The 20540-nt window shown below is 37.6% G+C and overlaps 1 protein-coding gene and 1 non-coding gene across 2 annotated transcripts in view; both read right to left on the bottom strand.

Moving 5' to 3' along the window:
- LOC110997633 (dynein axonemal heavy chain 3) overlaps positions 1–20540 on the bottom strand; it is a 46540-nt gene that overhangs the window by 20442 nt on the left and 5558 nt on the right. Inside the window, exons 9-35 of the mRNA XM_022265878.2 lie at positions 20248–20335; positions 19701–19908; positions 18839–19053; positions 17973–18163; positions 17029–17213; positions 16110–16372; positions 9965–10122; positions 9408–9600; positions 8635–8861; positions 8138–8315; positions 7617–7879; positions 7158–7359; positions 6900–7070; positions 6624–6771; positions 5883–6081; positions 5385–5553; positions 5035–5228; positions 4837–4965; positions 4351–4552; positions 4006–4158; positions 3284–3507; positions 2597–2765; positions 1919–2024; positions 1436–1605; positions 1084–1198; positions 482–696; positions 155–361 (exon numbers count right to left, since the gene is read on the bottom strand). Coding sequence (XP_022121570.2) covers positions 155–361; positions 482–696; positions 1084–1198; positions 1436–1605; positions 1919–2024; positions 2597–2765; positions 3284–3507; positions 4006–4158; positions 4351–4552; positions 4837–4965; positions 5035–5228; positions 5385–5553; positions 5883–6081; positions 6624–6771; positions 6900–7070; positions 7158–7359; positions 7617–7879; positions 8138–8315; positions 8635–8861; positions 9408–9600; positions 9965–10122; positions 16110–16372; positions 17029–17213; positions 17973–18163; positions 18839–19053; positions 19701–19908; positions 20248–20335 — 4942 coding nt within the window. The remainder of the gene's footprint in view (positions 1–154; positions 362–481; positions 697–1083; positions 1199–1435; positions 1606–1918; positions 2025–2596; positions 2766–3283; positions 3508–4005; positions 4159–4350; positions 4553–4836; positions 4966–5034; positions 5229–5384; positions 5554–5882; positions 6082–6623; positions 6772–6899; positions 7071–7157; positions 7360–7616; positions 7880–8137; positions 8316–8634; positions 8862–9407; positions 9601–9964; positions 10123–16109; positions 16373–17028; positions 17214–17972; positions 18164–18838; positions 19054–19700; positions 19909–20247; positions 20336–20540) is intronic.
- Positions 10292–10365, bottom strand: Trnai-aau. The gene has a single exon. It is a non-coding gene; the product is annotated as a tRNA-Ile (tRNA).

Below are 20540 nucleotides of genomic sequence, written 5' to 3'. Positions count from 1 at the left end.
GCTACAACTTCCTAATCCTGATATATAAGCATGTCGAGTATATGACTCAAAGAGATATTTATGACTATTTTATAGTAGCAACTGTAAGTGAGAAATTCTCAAAGAAAAAGTAAACTTCTACCATATACCTTCATATGATTCTTTGAACACATACCTGATTGGCTGTAGTCCGAGCAGAGAAATTAATTGTATTTGTAATATATTTCTCCTTGGGCAGTGACAAAAGAAAATTGAGGACCAGCGAGGACTTTCCAGTTCCCGTAGGACCCACCAGTAGAATGGGAATCTTGGATTTCACCATCTTTGTAACGAAGTAACGAAGGCACGCGTTCTCATTTGTTAGGATTATCAAGTCGTTCACCTTTAATGTGGAAAAGTTGGGTGATTTAAGAGCTGAAGAAAACGCGTTTTTTCTCCACAATATGTATAAAACCTTCGATCATAATTAAATCATTAACCCTTAATGTATCTATAGCCTCACCTTAGCTGTGGCTGGTAGTGGAAGCTCTTTTTCCAGGTCTACCCAGGGTATCCATGTGCCGCCATTCCTCTTATCATAAACATAGTCATAAACAGTGTCCTTATCCTGGAACAGCTGGTTTTTTGTCAGCTTAAACGACTTCGGCTTTGGGTACGTCGCGTTACTTCCATCCAACAGCTTTCGGAAAAATGAGTCAAATGTTTTACGGCTTTCTCCTGCAAACAAAATTGAACTAAGTGACATTTCAAGAGATCAGTTTACATGAGAGGCAGTTAGCCGTTTTTATAGTGAGCATTTATATTTAGCTTCTTTCCCATGTACAAAAAAAGGAATAGAATAGCTGTGTAAATTAGTAATAAAACGCGTGTATATTACCTGTCATTATGTTTAATTTTAAACAAAAATAGTGATTGAGCAACAAGGTAAAACTTTCTTATCCAACATAATTTTTTTTATAAACTTAAAATACTGTATACATAAATCCTACTAAAATTTAAATTAATTCTTTTACTGAAAGTACAGACTCTAAAGATACATAGGATCGAATTCCAATATTATTAGTAAGTAAATAAATCCTTTAATTTTTAAATAATGATGTTTACCGTTTAGAGTTGGTGCGATGCCCCAGAGTAGAGCAAACACAAAAGTGCACTGCAACCAGATTGTGCTAAACTGGGTTTCACCTTCCAACAGACACGTGAACAACCGGGTAAAAGACTGAAAACTCTTAAATATGTTATATCCATCAACACCTACTCCGAGTGAGTGTGTTTCAAACTCATACTTGTAAATACTAAACCGAGATATTTATACAAAGAGATAGATTCCTGGGATTAACAATTTAAAGGTATTTGTCGGCATTATCAAGAATAAAAATCTTTGTCACAAAAAATAATTAAGGTTTTTGTTAGATTCTGTAGAAAATCAAGTCAAATATATTAAAGTTTGTCTTACAAAGAACTGATGTATTTCTCCGACGTGCACAAAATGCGAACAACGTAACTGTATGAACTCAAACAGTGGTGGCACGAGCCAGTCTATCAGCTCTTGGATCAGGTCGAACTGTTCCGGAATCAGGCGTTTACTGAGATGTGTGTTGTAGGATTTGAGGAACGCTCGCCATCCTGCGAAATGTGTAATTGATACATATAATTCGTAAGGAAACCCTTTTTTATTTGGACACATATTGTTGATCTTCTCCAACAGAACAAGTTCAGAATCATATTGCTAATAGCTTGAATACTTTCTTCTTCTTCCTCTTGATTACTGTTCCTCCACCATTAAAACCGTATGACGCCATTGCAGTCATTTGTAAGCTCAGGTGTCGTACATTATGCTTGTCTAATCTTTTATTCTGGCTAATTTTTAATATTTGCAGTAACTTTATACAGAAACTTATAAATTCTCTAATATACAGATATTAAAATGCCAAAATACCTAATTGTTCAGGCTCCATATAAATCATGCCACATCGAGAAACAGTGGCTGGAGACGCAAATTCCAAGTCTGCTGGCTCAAATATCAAATTCATTTTGTTCGTCATCTATAAGACAAATTTACATATCAAAGACTAAAACATACATTCATTTGAATAACAATTTATTTACTTGTTTAAAAATAATAATAAGAGCAGTGTTTTCCTAGAGTCATCTCGCAACTCTGATCCCTGAAGTCGTAGCTTCGATCCCCGGCTGTGGATCAATGGACTTCCTTTCAACAAACGTATTTAACATTCGATCAAACAAAAAAATATATATATAAAAATTTTCACTAAAAAAAAATATTTTCATATTTATATACATAATTAAAACAAGAATTTTTTTATCAAATTATTTAATATTATACCTAACAACAACTATTGTAACTTATAACAGTCATACAATTTTGAACTGGATGTATTTAATGTATATTGAACATTTAATTTATACATATATTAAGTTGCAGTGAACACTTAAATCATGTTCATTTCTAAAATGGACAATGTAATAATAATATCAATAATTATTATTATCGTTAAAATAGTAAGTAAGGACGCGTTAAGTCCCGTTCCGTATAGAACTTCTATATTCTAGGCACTAGTAAAGTAAAAACATTTCTTCATATAAACTAACTAACCTGGATAATCTCTCCGCTCATAAGACACAGCTTCTTATTATCATCCAGCACTGTGTTCATATTCTCAATCCACACCGCGTCCACTGGCCCATCGAATAAAATCCACTTTCGATCCCTCGTTATGGACATTGCGTATTCACGGAAAGCTATTGCTAATACGCCATCTGACCTAGAGGAATGCAAAGCAGTAAATTTCGAAATGAGTAGTAAATATAGGAACAACTCAGAAATCTACAATTGCTAAAATATTTGTATACATGTTTACTTCTATATGGTCTGTGTAAATTACCACAAACAATATGGACAATCATGTAAATAATTTATAGGAAAATAAATTTGTTTTAATATACACGATGCCAACACATTTTTTTCAATGGGACTAGCATGGGGGTACAAGTAAATAAGATTTATAGTAATTCGTATGAGAAAATAATCATCAGTATACAAACTGTAATTAAGTCACAAAGGCTTTTTGTGTTATATTTATTATATACTCGAGTCTATGTATGTTATATGAAAATCTAGGCCGATGAAAAACCTATTCCTCTCATGATCTTGCTGATTAACGTACATTTCTTTGTTTAAATAGAAAAAATTGTTAATAGTTTAAGGTATTATGTTATTCTATAACTTTTTTTGGCATGTATTAAAGATTAAAAATTACTAGCACAATATTTAAAAAAATACCATTCGTGTGATGCCGGATCAAAACATCCGTACAATTGTCCCATAGTAATGGCCTTGGGGTTAAGGATACGGTATATGGCTCCAAACTCTTTATGCCGCGGTGGAGGTTTCATCAGCTGTAATGCTCGTAGGGATTCCGCGAGTGACTGGTACGCTTGTGTCTTACCGCCCATGGGCGGTCCTACCACCATAAACCCGTGGCGTACAAGCATCATTTCATAAATCTACAAGTTGTTTTGCAAATATAATTCTATCTACATGGCGACATGCAGCAACTGGAACGTGAGGGAACTGCCGTGCCATACTTCCTGTGTGCTGATTGACTGACTTGCTTGCCTGTGTGAGTATTAGGACCACCTTCCGATGTGCTATTTTTTTAACTCATTTCATATGGACCTTTTATAGTATAACGAATATAATTTTAATAAAGAAGACTAGCTTGTTCCGCATAGACCTTTGTCATTTGCAGGGCGGGTCTCGTGGGAAATAAGAGAGGGAATTTCAATCACAAATTCTTGAAATCCTCATTTTAAAGTTATAAATAAGACAATAACTGTTTGGTAACTCAGTAAAAAAATAAATTCGGTACTAAGTAAGTGATTTCTCATTTTTAGTGTTTAATTAAAATCAATAAAACTAAGTAATTTCATTTAAATTAAATAAGTTAATAAATAAAACTTTATACTTTAACTTTAACTCTAGGAAATTTATTCCAAACCCACCTGTATGATCTTCTCCAAATACCATTCCGTTGGTTGCAAATTCCGCTTCTCCAGCTCTTTATTGATACACTTCAGGAGTTCAGCTCTATCCGGTTGAGGTATATCCACTCCGGGAAAGAGATCAGAATAGATACCCATGAATAATGGCACGTCCTACAAATGAGCATATTTTTTTTTATTTTCAATTAGTTTGTGCGTAATTTGGTAATAAGAGTATCATTTAAAGTAAATCATTCTTTTCGCTCCAATTTATAGCCAGCTTTAACGCATAGTATACACAAATTAACAAAGAGGTACTTTTGTAAAAAAAGTGCAATTAAACTTTTAATTAATTTTAATAAAAACCTGTGACAAAAACTTTGGCATGTTGACGTCAATGATGGCCCTCAAAACAAGTTGGGCCTCATCCTTCTCGGGATAGTTCTTCTTGAGAGCCCCAGAAGCGAGTAGAACAGACTTCACCGCTCTCATTCCATAATCGTAATGATTCTGCGAAGATAACTGCTCCGAACATAGTTTGTACGCCTGGACTATCTTACGAGCCAATCTACAATTTTTTTATATTCACTATTTCATCCTGACAAAATAATTAAAACGACTGCAGATACATAAACCATTAATTGCTCCAGAAATACATTTCTCGTATTTCAAAAAGTTTGAATATTCCCTAAGTTGGAATATTATTATGTTTGTCTATCTGATGCTCCCATCAGATTGACAAACATAATATAAACTCCCGATATTCAACAAATATGCTTCAGTTCAAATAACTGTCATATAACACATATAATATGTATACAGGTCAAACTCATTTATGAAGAATCAACTCACGGTCCAGCACAAACGAATCCGTTGGAGTAGAGCGTGATCTCTCCAATCATCGCGTAGTCTGGCACCATCATGGCCACCGTACGGAATAGCACTTTCAAGTTATCTGGCAATTCTGTACGTCCAGCATATCTGAAAAACACATTTAACATTTTTTACACATGGTAACCTACAAATATGAATGCGTTAGAAGACTTTTACCCTGGATTCATAGTGATGAAGACAGAACAGGTAGGATTGAGGCTGATCTCCGTGCCCTCGAAGATGAACCGCTTATCCCGTCGTAAGATCGCCAGCTGGATGGAGAGGATCTGCTGAGCCACCACTGAGAGCACTTCCAGCTCGATACGGTTGAACTCGTCGAAGCAGGCCCATGCGCCTGATTGAGCAAGGCCCTGAAGAATCATCAATAATAGTTTATCAAGTCAATGTTAACGAAGAATTACAATAACTGGACTTTCGTTCCAACAAAAGTTTTCGTTTGTATTATATTGTTTGTATCATAACATAATCTATAATTACCTTTAATTTACTACAAATAATGAACATACCTTGAAGAATTTTCCGAGGGCTTTATAATCTAAACCATCGGAACAGTTAAATACAACACATTTCTTGGCGACAGCTTTGGCCAAGTCTTTGGTTGTTTCAGTCTTTCCAGTACCAGCTGGGCCTTCGGGAGCTCCACCCAGGTTCAACTTCAGGGCGCTCATGAGGGTCCTATTACAATACAAATAGTTAAAACTTTTAGAAAATTACAGAGGGTGACCCAGCAAAGCGAAACAGATTGTCCGCTCCAGATGCTTTCTTGCGGTTCACGACGCTCAGTCATGACCTACGGCCTAAAAAGAGCCTAACCGTGCTAAATTTAAATGCTATTTAAATATACATCATCAATTTATCATGCTCATCTTTTGTAAAAAAAATACTAAATATAATAATAGAAATAGCTTAGACCAGTTCTTTTGGCTTACACACACTGTCTCTCCATATTCAAAATAAATATCGTAATTGCCCCCGCTCATACTCAAACCCAAAATCTTCCATACCTATAACACCTATCAGTAAGCGGCGTAGCGACGAGTCTGCCAATGTTTCCAAGGTACTCGAACCCATACTCAACATCCGTAGTGATCATTGAGCAGGTCATGCGATCACCCCGCCAGTAGTAACGCAATTGAGAGATCCAATTAAAATCGGTTATTTCTCTTACTCCATGTTCTTCCATCTCTTCTAGAATAGAACGACCTATAAGATAAGATTCATTAAGTCCCATTGTTTTTATTTATGTAGTATTGTAGTGCACTGCAGGAATGCCAAACAAGAGAACTCTGGAAGGGGTTGGGCCTAGAAATGGGTATAGATATATATGGGTAAACAATACATGAAATTAAAAAGTAAACAAGTATTTCTAGAGCCTCTTTAATAGGCAAGCAGATCAGTAGCTTTCTGTGCCTGACTAATGTATGCCGGTTTCCTTACGATGCTTTCCTTCACCGTACAAATGAGTGTACTACTAATGCACACACAGACAAAAAGTCCATTGGCGTAGGGCCGTACAGGATTTTAGCTTACGACCACATATTAAGTGGCACGCTAAAGCCATCGGGCAAACAATGCTCAAACTGAAAGTATACCAACTAAACCTGTATTTTTTTAAATTATATTATTACAAATTGTTTATTGTTGTAATTATAAATCCACCACTTCCATTTGGTAATTCTGCGAATTAATCACACAATTAATTATAACATTTGTAGTATATTTATGTAAAAATCTGTACACGTTACCGTGTACGTCGAGTACGATGAGGGCCTCGACGGTGATTCTGTTCCCAGGTTCCAGATCTCCTTGTACGAGGTAAACCAATCCCGTGATCTGCTCTGTGCTGTGCTCAATCAGTTCGGGAAGACTGTTGCTTTTTATCGCTTCGATGGCCTGATTAAAAATATTTTATGTTATAGGATTTTTTAAATCAACCACAATTTATATTTAGCTTCATTGTATACTCGTATAAAGGGAACTAAAGCCCTAAAAATACTTAATCACATGTAACAACATATTACCTCAGAGGTATATTCAACACAGGAACCGGCCTGTACGATTTGCCCTGGCCAGCAAAGAACCCACTCGGTCCTTTCAGAAGTTGCATACGCGGTAATCGCCTCTGAGCATACGTCCCGAAGGCTCACTATCATCTGCTGCTCTAATTGTTGAAGCCAGCGTTCTACCATGCCCTGGAATAAGAGAGAATCATTTTTCAACAAACTCACCTCGCTAGTGAATCGAAATTACAAAGTAGTTTATTTTCCCAAAAGACTGACTTTGGCATCAGCAGGTTGGATACTTGTGGACAACGTGACCACTTCCCCTTCAGAAGATGTCATGCCAGTGATCTCTCCTGCAGCGTTGAACTCCAAAGTGTAGATGCCTTCGAAGCACTTCTTCAGGTGAGGCTGGACACGCATTGGGTCCTTTGTTTCGGACAAGATTTCTAACAGCTCGTCATTAGACAGGAAGAAGAATCTAAAATTATTTTAGAATCGGATTACCATTTTAAACGTTTACACAGTACCTATCATATTTTAATAAATGTGTGTGTTAAATCAATAACATCCTATTAACATCCTACATATCAATTAATATTCTGTAAGAGAAGGCTGATTTTGGAATTGATGTAAGAGAAAAAAGTAAAAAAAATATATAGAAGAGGAGTCAAAATTCGTCGTTCGATATTTCAACGTACATATATCTTCCGCTTTCTAAACACCAAGGGGTCTTACCTAGGGAAGAATAGCCTCTTCTTTTCAAGATAGTCGTTCAATCCCCTTTGAATGTCATCCAACAGGGCATTGCTGTATCGTAACTTCTTAAGAAGACCCGGGAAGTCTGTAGCACTTAGAACCATTGGGTCCTTTTGCGTCGCCGCCATTATCGTTCGCCATTCCTTGTCCACATCTCTGAAGTTCCTCGCCTCGGTAGGCATTTGTCGCATTATATCTTCGGATGAAAATATCGGCTCTAAATACATCCACGTTGCTTGACACTGAAATTCATAATACATTTTATATTCACGAATAAGTCGAAAATTTAGTCTCGCTAATAAAATAGGCTTTAAGAATATCGTTTTAATACGGTTAAATTTTTGACAATATGTACAATAATAAATTATGAAATTAATCGTGTTATATAATCAAATAGATATTTAAAAAAAAACTATTAATTTTAAAAAATACAGAAGAAAGCATGCTGTTGTAATGTTATTTGATTAGTTGTTTGGTTTTATAAATAATGTATTAATTACCTGCAACCACTGATCCAATATATCCTGCATACTTATGAGTTTTTCCTCCCAAGCGACCATGTCAGCTTCAAATGCCTTGACGTAGGGCGAACCACGCATGGTCTGAGACTTAAGGATGTGGTCATCCAACTGTTGTTGAATGTCATCCAGGCCTGTTAGGATAAAGGTTCCGGTGTCTCTGGAATAGATTAATCGGGTTTAAGTTTCACGAAATTGCCATGTTGAAATTTAATTATACTTTATATTATTGTTAAAACTAAAGATAAAGTTAACAAAAAAAATATACCAAATTTTGAAAAAGATTTGGGCATTATAGGATTAGGCTTTATAAAAAAACTTCAAACATTTATGAAAGGAAAAATCAATAAAAGACATTCAATACATTTAACTAAGTAATACCTAATTCGGCTGTGTTGTGTGATGGTGTGAAAGTGAGTGTATATACGTAAGTGTATATGAGGAGTACGATTTTTAGAAGAAATATTTAATAAAAGCACCTATACGGCACAACTTCGAACTTGACTCCGACCCACTCTTCCTTCATCTTCAACAAGTTCTTCTCCAGCGCGTACTCTTTGGAGGCATACTGTTCAATCTCTTCCAGCTGAGCTCCAAATACGTGGACTCCTTGCTCTACCATGTCTGCTAAGGTAGCGTCTGGTCCATGGATAACTTCAATACCCACGAGGTCACTGATTTTAGCCCAGTGACGGTCTCGCATACCCTAATTATGGATAAGTTATCATAAAATCCGGATTATAAATACTCTTATTACTACTATAAGTATATATAAACGAGTGGCGCTATAATTTTCGTTTGTTGGCAGCCAGGGAATTGAATCTTCGGAATTGAGAGTCGCACGTTGACGCCAGTAAGCGATCACTACTATATATAGTATTATATTATAAATAACAGATGTAAATTTAAAAAAAAGAAATATTCATGGCATTTTGTTTAAATAATGTAAGATTGAAACGATGACTATTTTATACTAGTTGTTAACCTACTAACTTTGTAGGATTAACTTTAACAAGTTAAGGTTAACAGTTTATGCGGAAAGAGATCTAGACAACACCGTCTAATCATTCTAGTAATCATGTCAATACTTAATATAAATTAACAATGATATAAGTTAACAATGATATAAGTTTTGTTTATAAATGAAAGATCACAAAGCAATAAAAGCCACGCCGGTACTATGTAAGGTTCACTGATTCAACTAAGAGAGTTTGAGGTGTGAAATAATAGAAGAAAAACGCAAATAACTAACCTTATTACAAATAGCACAGAGTACGGGCAGAAGGACTTTAAACTTCTCCACCTTGTTCCGCACCATGTCAGCTATACGCTTAGCTCCGGGGTACTCAAACAACTGTTTGCCCAACTTGTACAGCAGCTTCCACCACGCTTCTACGTCCTCTGATATCTGCTCAGCATCCAGCCCCAGGAATGGCCCATGGTACCTTTAAGATTAATGTGTTAATACACTATACGGGATTATAAAACATTTAATTATCACAATTTCAAATGGGTAAACTAGCTCATACAAAAGACGCCTTTTGTGCACAGCAACCCTTTCGGTAATAGCAGGCAAACGGACAGGAGGCTAAACTGATGTCAAGTGATATGTGTATATAGTGCCAGAAGGCTCGCAAGTGCGTTGCCGGCCTTTCAGGTAATGGTATGTTCTTTTCTTGAAGGAAATCACATAATATCTTTTGAACCGTTTCCATGACAATAAAAATAAATAATTATATTTTCCCCCAACAAATGTATAAAATGAAATGTGTGGAAAATAATTCTTATTCTAGTAAATTTATCACCAACCATTTTTCATAGCCATCATAAAAGTCATACGCCGTATGCCACAGCTTGTGGAAGGGATCGACGCTATTCAACATTGTTTGCAGACTGAAGTATACAGACACTTCTTGGTCTAATAAAGTTTCCTCACTAATTATATCTTCGGCTTCGTACTTGTCACTCTATAAACACAGATTCAATCACCCGCTAGCCGATCAAGAGAGTCAGTCGTTGCAAAAATAAAACAGCAATTTATTATTACAAATCCGTATAAAACATTCAGGTTTTACAAACGTACAAGTAGATTAAAAATCTCGTTTAAAATGAAAAATAAAACAAGAAAAAATGTTATGGCCCATGAGGGGATCGAACCCGCGACCTTCGCGTTATTAGCACGACGCTCTAACCAACTGAGCTAATGGGCCGATGCGTTTCTTTTTGAAAAACGTATGTTAAAATCTCATGTTTAACAGTTAATATGCACTGCACATTATGTTTTTAGACTAGTATCAAGACATATTATAACAATAATGATATCGTTTTTTTCAAGATACTTTTTCACCTAAAGACATTTTTATTTCTATTTCATTATTATTAGATATCTCTGTGCCCTTTTTGAGTTTGGTTTGGTCAAAGGCCTCCTCCAAATGCCGCCACTCTAGTCTGCACTGTGCAAACCTTTACCTTTTTAGGTAGTATTTCACTTTAGGAGATGTTTGGTTGTAGATAAATAAAACTTCCTAATAACTTGTCGAGAAGAGGTTGAAGATGGAACTGAGTATATAAGCGTGTATATTGAATCTTGAATGTAGAATGAATAATATTTTACAAAAATAGATACATTTGTATAAAAAACTTAAACTATCCTTAAGAGTAGTAATGACATGTTAACTTAAAACGTTCAGCCAATACGCGCAGGGTGTGGTCGTAAGGGATCTTTCGCTACCTGACTCGTGTTTCAACAAAAGCGAGGCGCGGCAAAAATTTGACCCTTTTCTGCGCGCAGCGGCTGAAGCGTTCGGATGTGCTCTCTTGAGATCATTCGATATGCCTACAGCCTATGCGACAACACTGATAAAACTGTTCTTTTCAGAACACACTTGTATCTTACGCAAACGTACAACTGTTCTTTTCAGAACAATTTATTCGCGTATCAAACGACATAACGTAAACGTATAAACTGTTCTTTTCAGAACAATTTATTCACGTATCAAACGACATAACGTAAACAGCTAATTTGGTCACCTACAGGATTCCCCCTCTAGCGAAGCGTTCCGGCAGGCGTATGACGCGGCCTCGGCGAGTTGTCCTTGTAGGTGTTACATTGCTCCCATTGTTTAGTTGTTTCAGGCTGTTGTCATTTTGGTGTTTCAGGTTGTCGTTTTGATATTGCTTGTCGTTGTCGTTCTGATGTTTCAGGTTGTTTGATTGTTTTTGTGGTTCTGTTGCACTCGATGTGGTTTGCTTGTTGTCGTTACTTGGTATTGTGTTCGTAGGCATATCTTGCTCGGCGATGGTGTAGGCAGGTTTGAGTCTGTCGATAGATATATTCATTTCTCGATTAGGCAATTGTACTGTGAATACCTTGTTGTCTCGTTTAAGCACGCGGTAGGGTCCGTCGTAAGGTGCTTGTAATGGCTTTTTTACGGCGTCTATGCGTACGAATACGTATTCACATGTTTGTAGGTCTCTGTGTATGAATATCGGTCTGTTATTACTATGAGGTTGGCTCGGCATTGGTTGTAAATTCCGTATTGCGTTGCGCAGTTGGTCGATGTAGGCAGAGTCCATGATTACGTCATCACGGGTTGTTGATAGAAAATCACCGGGTAAGCGAATGTTGCATCCGTAGGTAAGTTGGGCGGCGCTTACGCCAGTGTCACTTCGCATAGCGGTGCGTACTCCGAGTAGGACGGTTGGTAGTTCGTTTATCCAGCTTCTTGCGGTCTGTAGTCTTGCCTTTAATGCGGCCTTAAGAACACGGTGCCATCTTTCGATGATACCGTTACATTGTGCGTGGTATGAGGTTGTTCGCGTTTTCTCAATTCCGAGTAAGCGAGAAAGAGATGCAAATACTCTGCTTTCGAATTGGCGTCCTTGGTCCGTTGTTATTGTTTTAGGACATCCGAAACGGGAAATCCAACCTTCATACAATGCTTTTGCTACGTCTTCAGCCGATATTTCGCATAATGGGTATGCTTCGGGCCATCTGGTTGCTCTGTCTATCATTGTCACGAGGTATCGATGTCCGGTGGTCGCGGTAGGTAGCGGACCAACGATATCGATGTGCACGTGTTCGAAGCGTTCGGTTGGCGCGAAAGTTGTTAATGGGCTTGATGTGTGGCGTTGAATTTTGGCGCGCTGACACTGTATGCATGCTTTAGCCCACTTGCCGACATCTGCGTTCATTGAAGGCCAAAAGTATCGTTGCGAAATTAGTTTTCTTGTAGTCTTTATTCCAGGGTGGCTAATATTATGTACTGCGTAGAATGCGATACGTCGGTATTCTTCTGGTAAATACGGACGTACATATGGGGTTGATGTTTCGCAATATAATTTGGTGTTAGACGCGGGCAGGTTGATTTCCTTGAAGGCTAAGTTGCTCTGTAGACTTAGTGCTTTGAGAGTATCGCTATCGCGTTCTTGAGCTTTTGCAAGTAGGTTGTAGTCGATAGGCGATGGACATGTGATTGCGTCTACGCGTGATAATGCATCTGCGGCTGCGTTTTGCGACCCACTGACGTGACGTATATCAGTTGTAAATTCGCTGATATAGAGTAGTTGTCGGGTGCGTCTTGGTGATTCGCTGTTTGTATTGGTTTTCGTGTAAGCGAATGTCAGCGGCTTGTGGTCGGTGAATATTATTATTTCTCGTCCCTCGAACATTTTGCGAAAGTGTTTGACAGCCATGTAGATGGCGAGTAGCTCTCGATCGTAAGTGCTGTATCGCGTCTGTGCGTCGGTGAATTTCTTCGAGAAATAGCCAAGTGGTTGCCACGTGTTGTTGATGAATTGATTGAGAGCGGCACCAGCTGTTTTGTCACTCGCGTCGCTGAATATAGCAAGTGTCGCATGATGAGACGGATGAGCGAGTAAAGCGGCGTTTTTAATGCTCTCTTTACATGCTTCGTAAGCTTGCGTTGATTCAGCGGTCCATTCGATTTTAGTTTTATCTCGTTTCTTGACGTTGTGTAGATATGAGTTTAACGGCGCTTGTATGGTCGCAGCGTCTTTGATATTTTCGCGGTAAAAGTTTACCATACCGAGGAAACGTCGTAGTTCTTCTACTGTTTGTGGCTTCGGGAAGTCTGTGATTGCCTGTACCTTTTCTTGTGGTGGCTGTATTCCTTCCGCCGTGACTTGGTGACCGAGGAATTTTACCGTTGGCTGGCCGAAAACACATTTTGATGGATTAATGGTAATGCCGTATTCATCTAATCTCTGTAGTACGGTACGTAGATGTTTTCGGTGCTCTTCCTCATTGGTTGATGCTACGAGCAAGTCGTCGACGAATGGAAATACAAAGTCGAGTTCACGCAGTACTTCGTGAATGAAGCGTTGGAATGTCTGACCGGCGTTCTTTAGACCGGGACACATGCGTGGAAACTCGAAAAGGCCAAATGGTGTGATAATGGCGGTTTTCTCCACATCTTGCTCGCTGACTGGTAGTTGCTGGTAAGCTCGGTTGAGGTCCAGCGTGGAGAAAATTTTCTTCCCTGCGAGTTGATATGTAAAGTCACGTATGCGTGGTATGGGATAGCGATCGGGCTTAGTTATTGCGTTTAGCCTTCGATAATCGCCACACACGCGTAACTCTCCATTTTTCTTCGGCACAACGTGAAGAGGTGAGGCCCAAGGGCTTTTGCTTGGTCTGCATAACCCTTGGTCAATCATGTTTTGAAATTCTTTTCTGACCATTTCGTAGCGATGCGGTGCGATGGGGCGTGGCCTGCAGTGAAGGGGCGGTCCGTTCGTTTCTATGAAGTGTTCGACGGAATGTTTAGGACTAAGTTTCATTGACGTGATTCTAGTCGTCCCAGGGAAATCTGCCAGTATATTGTGGTAATTATGCTCAATGTCGATACTGCGAACTGTAGGTATGTTTGCAGTACTGAGTTGAGCGTTTGTTACCAGCTGTGTTTTCCCGTCGATCAATCTTCTGTTTTTAACATCAACAATTAGGTGGTGATGCTGTAGAAAGTCTGCTCCCAGTATTGGCTTCGACACATCTGCTACGATGAATTTCCAGGTGAATGGTCTTCGGAGGTTAAGGTTGAGTTGCAGTGTCCTCTCTCCGTATGTCGGTATAACGGTGTTGTTAGCGGCGTACAGTTGGAATGGCAGTGGTTTTTCGTGAGAGCCTTTTTTCTTTGGTAGGACGGAGATATTGGCTCCTGTGTCTACCAAAAAAGTAAGTTTTGTTACCTTGTCGGTAACGAAAAGGCGGTGTGATGCTTCGGTAACGCCAGATTCCGCCGCGGCTAGCGTTACATTTAGTTTTCCGACTGATATTGACCGTGCGCTTGACTGTTGATGGGCTTAAAACTGCATGGCGATGCGCATTTCTTCGCGTCCATACCGTACCGATTATGATAATAGCAGTACGGCATTGGAGATTTTCTACGGCTTCGGTCTTCCATCGGTGATTCACGTCGGCTTTCGTGGTGATTTCTTGATGCATTCCGCGAGCGTTGTTGGTAACGGTGGCGAGAGTCGCGACGTTGTGCTCGTACCTCGGCAACTTCCAAAGACAACCTTCTTATTTCACCGATGAGGGTGTCGATGGTAGATTGATGCTGTGGTTGCACTGGAGGTGTTGGTAATGCAGGTACGAGAGGTGCGACGGCAGCGATGTGTTGAGACGGCATGTTGACTTGGCGGAGCGACAGTGAGATACCGGAGACTTGTTGGCTCGACGATTGTGATGATACTTGACGCTCTGCACCGGAATTTTGTGAGTTCGACATCTTCGATTGGTTGGTGTTCTTCTCGGAGGTTTTTCTTCTAGGCCTTGTGTTCTTCCAGGGCGTTTGCGTTCTTCTGGGGTCACCACTTTAGGTAGTATTTCACTTTAGGAGATGTTTGGTTGTAGATAAATAAAACTTCCTAATAACTTGTCGAGAAGAGGTTGAAGATGGAACTGAGTATATAAGCGTGTATATTGAATCTTGAATGTAGAATGAATAATATTTTACAAAAATAGATACATTTGTATAAAAAACTTAAACTATCCTTAAGAGTAGTAATGACATGTTAACTTAAAACGTTCAGCCAATACGCGCAGGGTGTGGTCGTAAGGGATCTTTCGCTACCTGACTCGTGTTTCAACAAAAGCGAGGCGCGGCAAAAATTTGACCCTTTTCTGCGCGCAGCGGCTGAAGCGTTCGGATGTGCTCTCTTGAGATCATTCGATATGCCTACAGCCTATGCGACAACACTGATAAAACTGTTCTTTTCAGAACACACTTGTATCTTACGCAAACGTACAACTGTTCTTTTCAGAACAATTTATTCGCGTATCAAACGACATAACGTAAACGTATAAACTGTTCTTTTCAGAACAATTTATTCACGTATCAAACGACATAACGTAAACAGCTAATTTGGTCACCTACACCTTGTACCAGGAGCTGTTTGATCTATGCATTTTTATTTATTTTTATTATAACACCTGTAGCTTTGCATGCTGTTCTTTAGTGGGCGGCCAAGTTTCAGATTCATATGTTAGTACAGGTAATATATAAGTATTGAAATGTTTTTATCAAGACATTTTAAACCTGTTTTATTTCATCAATTTTCACAAATCTTAACAGAATTGTAATATCTAATCACCATTGATACTATTTTATGGGTCTAGATAAGCAATATCTTTATAACAGTACTTATATTTAAATGTAGGATTATAAAAATCCATTGAAATCGAAACATAAGTCCTAATTACATAAGGTATGAACTTAAACATGTTTTAAATTGCGTATGGTCACAGAACCATTTTTTGTGATACATTAGAATTGGAAAATGTCGAGGATGAGAGACAAGTGGAAGAATTTGGAGGAGGTCTTCATTTATGTTAAACATAATGACATGGACTTAATGTAATCCTGATTATGACCGAATAGAGGCTATGTTATTTTTTTAATGATACTATTATATCATTAAAAATACTCACCATCAAATTGTTGAATATTTCATCGACTTTTCCAACGACATCTTTTAGTAAATCCAAATTTAGTAATGGCGGATCATATCTCCTAAACAACTCTAGATCTTTCTCGTGCTTCTTGAGTTTCTCCTCAAATATTGCTTTGCGACTGCGCAGTTTGTCTTCCGCCATTTGCTTTTTAGTATTTAGAGTTTTAAGTGTGAGATCTATGGAGTCTTCCATGTCCAATGGCCAAAGGAATACTCGGGTGTTTAGGTTTATGTCTTCAACTGGAATACAAGTGTTTTACATGATTAAGACGAGGTATCATCATTAGAATACCCTGGACCTTGAGTACTGTTCCGTTTTGTTCTATAACTATATAGCAAGTTAAATAAATATCGTGATAAATAATATTAACGAAAATTAACATACAGAAGTTTGATAACATTAACAGATTTTAGATTTTAATTGAATTATTTCAATTCAGAATTATTTTGTTTAGCTATTGTCTCTACATCTGCATATACATTTCAACATATGTTCCACTGACATTTTATAAGTAAAACTTCTTTAGACGCATGAGGGTGTATTTTTCCGGATCGTCACAAATTGACAGAGATTGTGAAAGGGTGATTAAGAAAAATTACATTTAGTAGTTACATATTAGAACTTTAGATGGTAATTCTGTCGCATGACGTCTTGTGCAGTAAACGCAATTTTTTTATTTCATTAGCACGTATACAGTGTGTAAGCAGTGTGATTATAGATACAAATACATGGGGTGATCATAGACTGGTATATAATCGTCTATTGGGGCATTTGCCATAGTAATAATTAATTTGCAAAGAAGTTTCACTTCTGACATGCGTACTTTGTACGCACGCACTTTTTCTTATAGAAAAATGGGTTTTGAGTCTAGGCTCTATAAATATTAAATACTAACAAGACAAATGCGCATGCTCCATGAGAAAGAGGACATGTTCTGCTGTGGTACGGGACTTTTCTCGTAACTCAAAGAGTGCACAATCCCTGCATTCGAGTATATAGGCCAATAGCTCTACCAACTGAGCGGTTGTTTCGGGACTCTCAGATGCGCGAGCGGCCATTTCTTCATATACGTTGCAAATGCTGAAACATTATTAGTAAATAAGAAATGCCATTAAAAGCATAACTAGTTAAATAACTTGCAATTTAGTTCTTCTAGCTTAAACAGTTGTGAGATCCAAGTCGCTTAATCCAATCCTACTTAAGGTACCTTCTGTCTTAAGATATTACCTAATTAGCTAACCTAACAACATTCTATATCTATCAATAAAACAAATATTTTATGTTTTAAATAATGACATTGACTTCAGGCTTCTAATTTTACCCATAAAGATATATGGGGTCCATTTTTTAGTATTGCTTATTAGGTGTATGAGCCATATTTTGTTCACTCATGCTTTCTTAATTTTATTAGCTGGCGATTTTCTAAATCGTCGAAGTTACGCCCCGAGAGTATAGCCAGACGTATGTACCCTCTTCAACAGTTACATTGAATTCATTAGTTTCATAGCAATTAACATTTCAGTAGTGTATTGTATTGTTGTACGCAAGTGGTTAGTATAGAGTAAAACAGAAATCGTCCATTATTTAAAGCATTTGACATTTGGCTCTGTAAGAGTGTCATGGCAATCCAATTATTTAAAGTTATTAGTTAGTTATTAGTAATGACTAATAATTCATTCATTTTACTAATTTTATAATTATAAAACTATTCAATGCCTATCTCTGGCGATGGTTAAGAAAGTAAATTTAACTTTAAAGGACGTGCTAATGAAGAGTAATTTCAATAATTGAGTATAGTATCAAAACATCCGTTTAAGAAATTTTCCAATATACACATACCCTCGATTCCACTTTCGGTTAACAGAAATAAAGTGATCCACAATGTACTGCCGCAAGCCATTCACGATGTCCCATAGAACATCATTAATAGGACCACAGTCCAACATAATCATATTTAACGGAATGTCTCGCCGGAGGAACAGTATTTCGTCTCGGAGAGTCTCATACGTCATAATACGAGCTGAAAAGTCCTAAAATAAAAAAAATTATTCCATATACAAACAATATTAACATGGCTGTCTTTAGATATTCGTTACATAAGATGGTTTAATATTTCGAATTTATCTTTATGTGTATCCTTAGAGTAAGATATGAATATGTGGGTTTTAAATTTTAGATTACAAAATTTTTTAGATACATGGTGCATATTTACAAATATTGCAACTATCTGAGGCATGTTATGGTGTTAGATTCAATATCTATAGACAGCTTCGCAACGGAACCGAGCTTATGATGCTGTAACGGCAAAACCTAACGTACTCGATAGATGCTTTGCTGACAAAAATAACAGCCCTTTTAATATAATTTGGTATAACGAGGAAGAGTCGTCGCAAATTCATACGTGTTATAGGTAATCGCGTTGTAGGAGTATTTACGTAAAACCAAATGAACAATTCAAAAAAGAACGAACAAGAACACGAATTTAATAAAACTTTTTTGAACAACACAATTGATAAAAGTGCAAAGGTAGGCAAAACTCTTTATAGGCCTGACGTAAGATAAATTTCATAGTACAGAAATATTGACAAATCTCCGCGTTATAGTGGGGAAATACCGCGTTATATAAGGGAGATTATCGTGTTATGCGAAAAACCATATTTATGAGTCCATAGTATTAAGCAATACACAAAATTATTGTGGCTAACCTTTAGATAAGGTGGCGGTTCCAAAGCGAAGAATCGAAGTAGCTCCTCATGAGCTGATCCATCTAGAAGATAGTTGTACTCTATAAATCGGTTCAGAAAGGAAATGGGTCCTGGTTTGTTGAGTGCGAAGTGACGAGTGCATTTGTTGATTATCTCCGTCATGTATAATTCATCTGGGTATACCGCCATCAGGTATGGTTGGGGACGACCAGAACCTGCATACGGAACAAACATATGGATAAAATTATAATGAAAACTTTCAAATCCGTCTCCTAAATAGTTCGACAAGTCCTTAGAATTGCAACGAGAATTTTTTTCACAATAGACAATTAGATGTGGTTATAGCTAGAACGTTTATTGAAGAGCTGCAGGGCCGGATTTGTAAAAAAATATATCGAAATGTATATTTTCTAAATTAACAATTTTTTTTAATCAATAATTTCTTGTGAAACCAAGCAGATCCTTTTAGTATTTTACTAACATGCAAAATATATAAGATTTGGTTACTAGTCGGAATTTAAAACCTTTTTTTCCCAAAGTCTCTAGGGTAAGGTAAAGGTAAACCAGGGGCTGTAGCCTCGGTTATCCTCCTCTAAACCCGGCCCTGAAGAGCAATGTTAGTCTAGAGCGATAATCACCTCTGAATTTCGATGTTTCCAAGTGTCATAAAATATGCTAACTCTTACGTATAAATATGTCTGTCTATCTGTGGCTGAGAAGCTAGGCCGTAGTGGAGTCTCAATTCTCCCCTTACTTAAAGAGACTTTATTTGCCTGGCAACCACTTCTCCAAAAATATCCCCATGATGTTTATGGGCGTTACTATTTTCAAAATAATTTTAAATCAAACCTAAGCTTATTACCTGGATACATTATATTATCCACGCTGGGTAGCTGGTGATTCACATTGATAATGGAGTGGATCCACTTAACAATAAGCACTCGCATCTGTTCAAGAGTTGGATCAAAGTTGAGATGGATGGATCCAGCTTGACCCACTACTTTGATGCGTAGGAGTGGACACTTTATGAACGTGTAATCCTGGTAATCTTGGCCGTAGTCGTTGCCCTCCTAAAACCAACTCTTGAATTAGCATTGCGGCAATTAGGGAGTCAAAAAAACATTGCCAAATTAGTCTCCTACACATTTAGTCAAATCGGATCAGATTAGGCGAGAAAGTGTACTAGGGATGTGTTTATCAATGTAAAAATATTATGTACCGTATTTAGTATCAAACCGCGTTAATAAAAATAAAATAATTAAAAACTTAATTAATTCTATGTTATGTAAATGCTGAAGAGCGTCTGCGTCTTACTACCGGGGATAACGCCAGCGATTTAAGTAATCACCACGCATATAAAACTAAGAAAAAATAATAACATGATTGGAGTTGTCTAGAAAACTACATACCCAGTAGTACGTAAAATATTCAGCAAAATGATTAACACTGCGCTCGACAAGATCTCGGACTTGCTTTGACATCAAACCGTGAATACATCTGCAAAATAATATTATAATACTCAAAATATGGAAACAAATCCCATTGATTTCCGAGCCAATCCGAGCTAGGGTCTGTTGGGTCTATAGGGTCTAAAGGCCGGCAATGCACTTGCGACCCTTCTGGCAGTGTGAGTGTCCATGGGCGGTATCACTTAACGTCAGATGAGCTTTCTGCCCTTTTACCCTCTGCTCTATGAAAAACA

This window comes from Pieris rapae, chromosome 17 (genome assembly GCF_905147795.1).
Source record: "Pieris rapae chromosome 17, ilPieRapa1.1, whole genome shotgun sequence".
NCBI lineage: Eukaryota > Metazoa > Arthropoda > Insecta > Lepidoptera > Pieridae > Pieris > Pieris rapae.
This window is presented reverse-complemented; position numbering and strand designations above follow the sequence as displayed.